At 33.4% G+C, this 12,130-nt stretch overlaps 1 protein-coding gene across 1 annotated transcript; it reads left to right on the top strand.

Annotated features, from left to right (window-relative positions):
- Nucleotides 1-8,366: 8,366 nt before the first annotated feature.
- LOC141654181 (UPF0481 protein At3g47200) lies at nt 8,367-11,094 on the top strand. Its single transcript, XM_074461809.1, has 2 exons — nt 8,367-9,239; nt 10,326-11,094. Exons 1-2 carry the CDS (start codon nt 8,502-8,504, stop codon nt 10,974-10,976), a joined length of 1,389 nt encoding a protein of 462 aa, XP_074317910.1. The 5' UTR covers nt 8,367-8,501; the 3' UTR covers nt 10,977-11,094.
- The last annotated feature ends 1,036 nt before the right edge of the window (nt 11,095-12,130 follow it).

Consider the following 12,130-nt stretch of genomic DNA (forward strand, 5'->3'; position numbering starts at 1 on the left):
CACCAATTTGAGATTACTTTCAATGCATAAACGGCTAACCCAAATTTTCTTATAGAATCTCTTCTAATCTGACATCCAACTATTGTGATATTGCTTGATATTCTTCAAATTTGTCATATGAAAGAAAAAATATTAGTTAGATACACAATTACAACAATTACATTGTATAATAATCAAATCATATGAAAAACAAAACACACATTTTCAATCAAATAAAGAGAAACGTAAGAAAAGATGTCAGAACAAAAATAAATTATGTTTGGTAATTTGGTATGAATGGACCGCTTTATATATGCTCGTATTTTGTAATTTTTTCTCAGATTGTATGCCTCTCAAACTCAATTGTGATTTTTTTTTATTATTAAATAGGAAAATTGTAAATAAATGAACTCTTGTATTTGAGCTCATGTGAAAAACCTACATTAGAAGTTATAAATCTTATCATATTGGATGAGAATTTGTATACGATAGAATAAAATCTTATCACAGGGATGGGTGACATACGGTTATTTTGTTAGCTGTTTTATTCATTTTTTAAAATTTAGTCTTTCGCGAATGTTGGACTCTCTGTAATCGCTCGAAAAAAGCTTCCTTTATTAATATAGATAAATATATATTTGATATATTCGTTTTTTAGCTTGATATATTTGATATATTGATTAATTAGCAGGTTTAGGTTAATAGCTTGTTGTATCCATGTGTAATTAATTGATATATTCGTTTTTTACAGTCTAATAAAGTGAATATGATAGGGAGAGCAGCATATTGGAAAACAGTAGATTGGAGCTTAATCTACTGTTTCAATATGCCACTTATTAAACACATAAATTTGTAGATTTATGAGTCAAATATGTTAAAAGTCTTGAATATGCTGAAAATTCACCAATCTACTGTTAACCAAACATTCCCTAAGTATAAACTCATTTTTATCATGGTTATTCGTTAATCGTTATATCTTGTGAATGTTCCACATTTATGTTGTTATTAATGCAAACTTATTAATGTGTATTCTTAGATCACATCATTTATGTCTTGCATTTACCTATAGAAAAGCAAATTATAAACTCAAGTCAACAATCAATAATAATTTTGATTGTAGCTTTGTGATAAAAAAAAAATGTAACCATTACTCTATAATACGAAGTAGCTTTAAATTTTCATATATATTACAAATCATCAACCTATCTCCAATTAATGTTTCTATGAGAATTTTGATACTTTATAATTTATTACAAAGTAAACTAACCCATTTACAAAACAAAAAATAATAAACTGATCAAAGGGAGAAAAGTTAATAATTGAATAGTTATTTGGACTATGACATTTTAATGGAATTATTTTGAGATTCCTCATCCATTTAAGGAATCACTTCACGAGGAAACTAATATAAGGCAAAAGAATATTAACCACAAACTGATAGCATGCAAGAAGACTCAAACCCCGACCCCCTGGTGAATTACCAATTACTTTGTCACTAATACAATCAGATATTAATGATCATTTAAAGCTTTTTATCGTTATTATTCATTAACAGTGCTTAGATTTGGGGTTTCAAATCTTCATCTTTTCAACTAATTTTTTCCTTGAGAGTAGCGACCGCTACCCTTTGCAACTTAGTGAGTTCGCCCCTAGTTATACGCAATGTGGACTTTATATGATAGCTATAGTGGCAGTAGTAGTGTCTCATACGGAGTACAATGGAACGATAGAATTCTGAAATTTTGTGTACATTTATATATGACTATGTTTGATTTGATCTGTACAGTGTATACTATATGCATGAATGCATGATCAACGACCCATGTGATAGTAACAACTGAAGGCCATCATGCGCGTACGGTACTGCCACTCCTGTCATTACTGTACTTGGCATTACTACCTCTGTCCATCCTTTATTTTAATCTTCATTTTACACAACCAACATTTTGCGACTAATTACTATATAAAGCCATTGACTAATTACCACACCATTACGATCACGACTCTCAATTTCTTATCAATTTGTCTTGGGAGTTATAGGGCTTGCTCTCTTGGTGATAACTTATACGGAATATCTACTTTAATACGGTTTTTTCCAACGCGTGTCTTATGGATACACGTTAATAATAACTTTAAATTTGGTAAAATTTATAGGATTTTGTCATGAGAGAATATTTTGTAAATCTTACAAAATTTAGATTATTAATGTATACAGGTTTAGCACACGTTAGAGAAACCGAGTTACATATTGTAATATGAGAAGAGATGGAGTTGGCATGAGAAATATCATTGATACGCTCTTATGTGTAAAATCTATAAAAGGTTTAAAAATCCAGAATTCAGGCTAAACTCGATTGCATAAGGATACTCTATTCCTTTCCAGTAAATTTTAATATAATATATTCACAACGCTTACTAATTACATTTTATAACACTTGTAACAATTTTATGAAAATTAATGCAACATCTTTTGCCATCTGAAAAAAAAAAAAAGAACATTGAATAATACCCCAGCTTAATTTACTTTTGATTTTGGCTGATACCCTAAATTATAGAGAGTAATTGTTCTTCATTGATATTTAAGTTCAAATAATTTGACCCTCTAAAGAGTAACAATAAGTATGTCTTAGAATAACAATATGTGTTTTAAGATAAATGAGTTAAAAATGTTTCCATTTGTATATATAGAACAAATCTCTTATTATATTATAAGAATGTGTGAAATGAGTAAATTATCCATGTGAATGCAATAATTAGAAAAGGGTAAACACAAAGAGCACGTACGCAAGAATGGGCAAAAACTGAAAAAGGTAGTCAGAGACAGAGAGCAAAGGAAAGTGATAGGTAGCGTAGGAAGTAGTCATTTGATGCTTTCTTTCTTTCTTTCTAGTGTGTGTGTTTATGAAATTGTATTTTTGTACATAAAATAAGTGTGTGTATCTATCAAACGTAACATCCATGCAAATTGCGAATTGTCTTTAACGTACGTACAAAGTTACAAACAACAAACCTGACTTGCCTCTTTCTTTTCATCTCTCCACATTTGCACGAGCGGCCCATTTTCTAAAGCTGATCAGGTGCTGCTCCCCTTCACCCTTATAGGCCCTTTTTTCACTCTTCTCCGGCCCACTTACACGCCCCCCTCTTTAAAGTACACTACTACACTTCCCATTTTCATTTATTTTTCTCCTAGATAACACACTTACAAATACTAGCAGTCTTAAATCCAGCTTATCATTTTATTTGACCCTTCTTAAGGTTTAAGACAATTTATATAAAATTATTTAGTGTATAAAATTTGTTTGATGCCGTATTCAACTACTCCTTCCTATTCATTCATTTTGTCCCCCTTCTATTTTGCACAAGAATTAAGAAAATGATTTTGGACCATACAAAACACTCTATTCCACTCTACCCCACATGTAATTAAATTTGGACCACACAAAAGTTACCAAAAAAGGAAAGAGGGACAAAAATCCGACTAGCTTCGATAAAGAAAGAGGGACAAAATGAATGAATAGGAGGGAGTATTATTTAACTACTATATAAGATGGGTTTATACAAAATTAATTAATATAAAAAAAATTTGACGGCGTATTCAATTAATTTATTTTGATCAATTTTTTTGTTTGTTTTTTTGACGAGGGGATTGAATCTCCCCGGGCCCATGCATTCCCGCTATATTTGTTTACCTATTCTATTTTGATCAATATTTAAGTTAGGGGGTGTTTGGTAAACGGCGGATTGAGAAATTTTCAGCATATTCAAGGCTTTTAGCATGTTTGACTCATCAATCTACTATTTTGTGTGTTTGGTAAATGACATATTGAAAGAGTAGATTACAGCTCAATCTACTGTTTTCCAACATGCTCCTTTACCCAGCATATTCACATTAGTGGATTGTAAAATATGAATCCGTCAACAATCTAAACATAGATACAACAATCTATTAACCAAAATCTACTAATTACCAAACACTTCTACTAAATCTGCTAATTGAAATATACTAGTCAAACCTGTTAATCCAATCTGTTATTTATAATCTGTTTGACCAGTCTGTTTCTGCTAATATCAATCTGCTGATTACCAAACAGGGCCTAAAGTTTATTTTGATCAAGAAGATAAATAAAAATAAAAATAAAATAAATAAAAATGGATCGATGATGTGGGATTATTAAGAGGAAATAGTTTAAAATGGATCGTAAAACGCGAATTAGTTCGCTTAATAGCCCTACTTCGAAAAAAAAAGTTTGAAAAGAGATAAATATTATACTCAATCATAGGTAAATAGCCTAAAGACGTCAAAAAAAAATTGCATCTTAGTGGCTCCATAATTGGGTTACAGCTTCAAATAATAGGTGAATAATTGGAGTTGTAGCTAAGACATAGACTGGGTGATATGGATAATACAGAATAGATTATGTGTTTGTCTTGACTAAAAATGGGTACATAAATGGACTTAACTGGACTAGGCACTAGACTTACTGTTGATTAACTGTCGGATAGAGGGTTCGATTGGATTCACACATGAGATTGAAAGATACTTGCCATCCTCAATAGGAAGCAAAATAGCAAATCAAGGCAGCTCAGTCAATAAGATTCACCCCCTCCGTCTACACGTTTGTTTACCTATTTTATTTTCGAATAACACATTCAATGTTTACTTTCTATTAAAAGATTTTTTTTTTTGGTAATTTGATCATACACATCCATTATAGTTCACTTGTCATTCACTAATCACCTTCACAAATAGTCTCTTCTCATTTCCTTAGTCACTCTGCCAAAATCAGAGGTAAAAATTTATTACCCTTCGCCTCCCTGCCACCACCACCCTAACGACATCGCCAGCAACACCAACACCATTGCCAGCGACTCACGTCGGACCTCCGTCTTTCGTCAGCAATGTACGCCGTGTCTAACCCCAACATCGTCGTTGGCTTCACCCCCTCTAACACCATACCCCTATACACCTTATGTCAGTGAGGGGCGCCGAACTTCCGCCTTACATCAGCGACGCATCCTATGCCTCACCCCAACCCCGACAATGCGCGCCGGATTCCCCTTGTTCACCCCCTCTACCACCACCATACACCTTAAAACACACCCTAATTTAATTTGTGTAAATTAGTTCCCTAATTTGATAGGACATGATTAATAAATGAGAATTATTACTTGATCGACATGGGAATTAGCTGATGAATGAACATTCGACCCCTTTTTACCCTTCCTTTTGCTAATCTTTTGGACTAGTTAGGCACGATCTTAGGCCTTTTTCTTGCATTTTGCCCCATATTCCCGCTACTATCGATTCCGGTGCTCTATTGTAGGTAATTGAGCTAGCTAGAGGAAAGTTGGCAAGGAACTAGGCACACGAGGAAGTTAGCAAGGAAGAAAGGGGAGGAAAAAGCGGAGGACGTCCCTGGGCCGACCAGCCGGCAGCCGGCCAACCGGCAGGGCGTCATATTGGTCATTTCAAGCTTCAAAATTGAGATGCCTCGGCGCCGAAGGGGCGGCCGGCCGCCGGTTGACCGGCTGGCGGTCGCTGCTACACGTGTTTTGTCTTAATTCCCCTTTTTGCAACCTAAGTAAGAGGACACTATAAATACCCCCTAAAAACCGTGTTTAGACACACAACCCTAGATCTGAATTATTTCCCTTTCCAAGTTTCAAACTTTGTTAATCATTTTGTTAATCATTCCTTAATTAGACTAGTTCTTCAATTAATTAGTAATTGAAGTTGGGTTGTAAGAAGATTGAAGGTTCCTTCTTCTTTATTTTTCTATCCAATTTCCTTTCTTGCTATTGAATTGGTATTATTTCTCTCCATATTTTCATTAGTTTACATTTGTTTTTCCTTCAAGTTTGTTTGATTGTTTATGATAAATTTGCATCTTTGTTGTTTGATTGTTGTTGTTTTCACCATTGTTCATCTTTTCATTGTTCATCTTGTCTTCGATTCTCTTTCCTTTGTTCATCCTTGTTATTTATACTCAAAGATTCAATCTTTGAGTTGATTGGGTTAAAGATTGTGTCTTTTAGTTTACTTAACCTTGTTATTAGATTAAATCATCTTTCTTCATAATTATTGTTGGATTGTTGCATGTTTAGAAGTAGAATTCATCTTCCCACCATGTTTAAGTTTAAAGACTCCACCTTTATTGTTTATTTTCCCTCTAGAAACATGATTAGTGAGTAGTCTCCTTCTAGGACTCGGTTTGACCCGGTATGGGTAATTTCACTAATTAATTATCGTTGAGGCTAATTTGTTGGGGGAAATTGGTGAGGGTAGTTTAGAGGAATTTGCATGTTTAAGGTTTGGCTTTTGGGTAGTGTCGACTTGTGACCCTTGTCCACCAACGGGAGTTGGTTAGGTTGTAAATTGGATACCCGAAATTCGACCTTGTCACCAACTAAGGTTGAGACCGGAAGGGAGAACCGAGGGAGGGTGCCTCTAGGCTAGCGTTTGAAATCGACCTCCGGAAGGAGGAGTGGGATGACCCGGAATACGATGAGTACTTAATGATCTTGACCAAATTCTTGACCTCCTTGGAAAAATGCATGTTTTCGTGGTTGTTGGGTTTTGAGTTAGGAATACCAACTTTCGAACCCGGGAGGGGGGTTAGTTGGAGTAGCTAGTGTCCTTTTGCGAACCCGGAAGGGAGGTTCTAGGCGAATTAGAGCCATCTCCCCCTTACCATTCTACCCCTTTTGATTAGCCGAGACGATTAGTATGTGGAATTACTTATATTCGTGGGAGAACCGAGTTCTAGTCCTTCCCATTACTTGATCTATTCTTTATCATTTAGCTTGTTCTTACCTTGTCTAGTTTATAGCCTTTAATTTTGTTAGTTTAGTGCTAGTTCGTTACCACCCTCTTTATTTTATATCGACTTAGCTAAGCTCGTGAATTAGAACGATTAGTACTCCACCTACTCCTTGTGGGATCGACCCTCTAAAGTGTACAACGATAAAATCGTGCACTTGCGAGGTATAACTTGATACCATCATTAGCATACATAATAGTGTAATTTGCTTTTTTTTTTTATTAATTTTGTGAGGCAAAGTATAAGAATTTTTTTTTTTTAAATCTAGGTAAAGGTAAAGGGCATGTTACGGAAAAATAATAAAAAAAAATCATAAAAAAATAAAACCCGTCCTAATACAAGCAATTAAATAATTTTATTGAGCTCAATTCGAGATCGATCATCTATTTCACCAATGGTAAATTAACCATGGTCTTGATAAGGCAAGCACAGTGGATTGGTTTGCACAAGCAACGTAAACCCATAGCGTAAAGGTCTCAAAAATTATGATGTTCCCTTGGTTGACTACTTGGCTATAGTTGTACAAAAGCAATTAACAAGTCGCCATCTCGTCATCGTCGGTCATTGATTGCTCGGCCTCAAATCAAGAAACATGTATACTACTCCTAATTTTGTACTCCGTATGAATTATAAATTATAATACGTGTCCTTGAATAACTTGACTGAATCATTCAGATGCACCATATCATCAAATTTAGTGATTTATAGAATTAAAAACAAGCTTACTGGTCTTTTTCGGTCTTTCGTAAGGGAATAGTCTCTTTTGCTTGTTCACCTTATATTGAATACCTTATTATATGTTTTTTTTATTTTGTGAATACCTTTTAAAGTTAGGAAAATTTACAATTTTAAATTACAATTTTATATTAAAAAGTTGAAAATATAAATATTTTCTAATGGTAATAGATGGTTATAGGAACAACGGAGGGGAAAAAAAGGAGAATGAAATTATACATGCATCTTTATAATTGTTTCCCAACCCTAATTGTAAGAAAAAGTATCTGAGTTTTTTTTAAGGTGAAACCTAACTCGAAATGAAAAAAGACACATCCAGTCGAAGTGAAGCCTAACTCGAAATGAAAAAAAGATATCGTCGTTACCTTTGGTACGCATTGGGTAAACGCTTGAGTATATGTGATTAGCCTACAAATCACTTATACCAGTTAAGCCACCTAAGAATGACAAGCTCGAAGTCAAGAAGAAATAGCATCAAGCTATAAATACTCAACAGAATTGCTCTTAAGGAGACTTGAACATACATGAGAAATGAGAGTATGAGACCCTTGAAATTTTCAACCAAGTTTTAACCACTAAATATTTATTGATTATTATTACACTTTTTTTATGTACGGAGTAATATTTTGCTGAATTTTTTAAAACTAGTATCAATTCATTTTCATGTTCCAAGACATTACACACACGTTATAATCTTCAATTTTTTTTATTGTTGATTAGGTTAATAGTAAAAGACATGGCTAATTAAAAGGCCAAAAACAGTTGGCGTATACTATAATCAAAAGGGTATTGAAACTATGAATAATCTAATCTGAAGCATAATCTACCAAATCTTCAACATTTTTTATAAATGTTATAGGAAAAAATGTAAATAATTGTAAATCCACATTTGACATTCTCCTCTCAAAAACTTTCTAAACAAATCCATTTCCCAAGTTCATTAAGGGAGCCATACTACATCAAATGACAACCAACCATAATCGTAACCACGACCACGACCACGACCATGACCACCAGGCGACCGATGTCATTACATTAGACGTCGATCGCCTAGACACGATCCACAAAAAGATGACAACAGATCCAAAAATCCTAAGCAAGTCAGTAGGAAGAGGAACATGCTCAATTTTCAAAGTTCCAAAAACATTCACAGAAGTAAACGGTAAACTCTACCAACCACAAATAATTTCCATAGGACCATTTCACCATGGTCAACCCAACTTCCAAATGATGGAAGAACACAAATACCAATACTTAGGTCAACTCTTGACTCGAACCAAGCTAACCCTTTTAGCCCTTTTCGACGCAGTAGCTCGATACGAGGCGGAAATAAGGGAATGTTACTCAGAGATCATTCAGTTGGAGGCACAAGAGTTGTTGGAAATGATGGTTGTTGATGGTTGTTTTATACTTGAACTATTTAGGAAAGTTGCTAAAGTTGTACCATTTGAAATTGATGATCCAATTGCATCAATGTCATGGATTTTTCCTGCACTTTTAAGGGATTTACATAGATTTGAAAATCAAATTCCTTATTTTGTGTTGCAAATTTTGTTTGATTTGACTTATGAAGATGGTGATCATGATGATCATGATAATGGTGGGAATGATGTGGGTTTTAAGTATAATCTTGCAACTTTGTCTTTGGATTTTTTCAATTATATTCTTCAAAGGCCTAATGAAGTCATATGGAGCTATAAGGTTTGTTCTATTTCACTTCTGAATTTTCTTTTATGTTTTTAGGTACATTTATTGTATCCGTCTTAATATTAAAACAAGTTAAATAATTTTTTATTTATATAGATAGAACAAGGTTTTTTTTTTTGGTAAGACCATCTACAACAACAAAAATTTCTATGTTTAAAGACGATATATGTACATTCATCATCCCACAGCAACAAAAACTTTATATCAAAAGATGACTTTTTGTCAAACTCATCCAAATATGATGAGTTTCACAAAAAAAATCATCTTTTGATAAATAAATTTTGTTGTTGTGGGTAATGAATAAAAAAATATCAACTTTAGAAGTAGAAGTTTTTGTCGTTGTGGATAGTTGAGGATGAGCATTATGCATTTGTCTTATTTATCAACATTATGCATTTGTCTTATTTATGCTATTTGATTTATTTTAAGTTTAAACGGATAGTTTCGTTTTAAATAAGAATCTGTGATGATTTTAGCGAATATGTGTGCATAGAAGTACAACTGAATATAGTTATCATTAGAAGCAAAAAGTTAGATGTTACCAAGATGCAATCCGAACCATTAATAAGAACCTGCCTCTCCATTTCTTTTTAGGAAATGGGGAGAAATCGGACTCAAAATTATATATGGTGCTTCCCCTATTATATTAGTCTTTGTGTAAAAAATAAGGTAAATAGATTTTTCGAACTGATAATTAAGAGACGTTTGTAATAAAGGTATACAAATTGGAAGCGGAATGTTTTGAATACTTGATTAGTTTTTCCAAGTAGTTTGGATGGATTAATAATTTAATATCTACTAATTTTTTAGAATTGCCCCATATTATATACTCCCTCCATTTAACATTTATCACCATTTATCAACATTTATCACCCCATTTCAATATAATACCTCTCACATATAATGGAGAAATGGGGTGATAATTGTTAAATGGAGGGAGTAAAATTTATATTTAGGAGTATTTTAATTAAATGAGCAATTTCTAAGAATCGAGGGAGAATATGATAGTATGTTCTATGAGTTGGCATGTTTATTGGGCTCATATGACATTATGTGTTTATATGATCTACTTGGTGACAGGATCTAAAGCCCAAGCATTTACTGGACCTCTTACGATCAAGCTTCATAACACCAGAATTGGTTCCAAAAACCCGATCCAAAACCAGCCCAACCCCGTCCCAAATAATCCTACCAGTCTCAAAGCTCCGACGAGCCGGGATCGAACTCCATCCGGGTCAAGCCCAAACCTTCCTAGCAATCAAATTCAATCACGGCGTTATAGAAATGCCAACGGTAACATTTGATGATTTCATGACCTCTTTAATTGCAAATTTCGTAGCATTCGAACAATGTCACAAGAATTGTTCAACTTATTTCACTACGTACACAACTTTTGTTGATTCCCTTGTTAACACGGCTAAGGACGTTGAGCACCTATGTGACCATAACATTATTGAGAATTATTTCGGGACTGAGGCGGAAATCGCGACATTTGTCAATAATTTGGGTAAGGAAGTTGCATTTGATATAGATCAATGTTACTTAGCAAAGTTATTTGATGATGTTAATACTTATTACCAAAATAGTTGGCATGTTCATTGGGCAAGTTTTAAGTATACGTATTTTAATACTCCTTGGTCGTTTATTTCTGCGTTAGCTGCGGCATTTTTGTTGGTATTGACCGTAATGCAGGCAGTGTATGCCATTTTACCGTACTATGAGAAAAAATGATCAAGGTACGATAGTACGAGACTATGTATTACTTGTTTGCAAATTAATTTCGGAGGGAGATTTATAATTTGTAACATTCTTGTAACGATGTAATTATTGTGACTACATGTATATCATATTTATAAATATTCGGGGGTGTTTCAAGCAATTAGTAGACTATATCATTAGTTGTATGGTGTAGAATCCGAGCTCTGTACTAGAATTTTTGAATTTTGTTTTAAAAAATATGAGTTATGCTATAAAGTTTATGAACTCACACACTTAAACATTAAAAAAAAATTAGAAAACTCAGAAAAAGTACACATAAGCTCGGATACATGTATAGTGGTTGTACAATGCTTATTATACAACTGGATGTATAGTAGTATTTGTGTGTTTCAAGCGGGGTGAAGTGGATAAAACTACATCCCATATACCTGCCACCAATTTGATGTTTTGGTGTGCGTTTGAGTTTACGCATCCTTGTCATTTAAATTCTAAAATTGCCACTATTTATATTATACCTAGAGTTATATGGTTTCCTATTATAAAACAATTACTAATTTTTATTAGGAACTATTTAATTAATAGGAGGGGGTGAATTTGATGTTCAATTAAAAATTTTAAATTAACCAAATTAAACTAATTGGACAACAACTTAAAGGAGAAGAAGTGTTTGATACTTAATAATTTGAGTTATTAGAGGTATTAAAACACTAAACTATACAGATCATGCAACAGTACTTGGGAGCTAGGTAGCACTAAAACGGATACAGACATGTGATACGACATCCCATAAAGTTTAGGACACGGGACACGTTATTTAAATTTAATAAAATATACTCCCTCCTATTCACTATTTTCTTCCCTATTTCCATATTCGGATTATTCTGGTTTTCTTCCCTATTTCCTTTTTGGATTGATTTGTGTGATCCAAATTAAATTACATGTGGGGTAGTGTGTTTTGTGTGGTGCAAAATCACTTTCTTATTTCTTGTGCAAAAAGGAAAGGGGAAGAATATAGTGAATAGGAGGGAGTACATTTTATAATAATAAATGTTCGATTTTATTTTTGTAAAATTATTTGATATTAAATTTAAATAAGTATTGCCCTTGATTATAACTCATTTTCATTTAGCATTCAAACGCATCTTCTAATCAATCTCTTTCGACAG

This window comes from Silene latifolia, chromosome 1 (genome assembly GCF_048544455.1).
Source record: "Silene latifolia isolate original U9 population chromosome 1, ASM4854445v1, whole genome shotgun sequence".
Classification (NCBI taxonomy): domain Eukaryota; kingdom Viridiplantae; phylum Streptophyta; class Magnoliopsida; order Caryophyllales; family Caryophyllaceae; genus Silene; species Silene latifolia.

Bases quoted from the DNA above. Each gene is read 5' to 3' on its own strand.
- LOC141654181 (XM_074461809.1), top strand. From the start codon at position 8,502: ATGACAACCAACCATAATCGTAACCACGACCACGACCACGACCATGAC. The intron at 9,240-10,325 runs GTTTGTTCTATT...ACTTGGTGACAG, and splicing joins AAGTCATATGGAGCTATAAG to GATCTAAAGCCCAAGCATTT.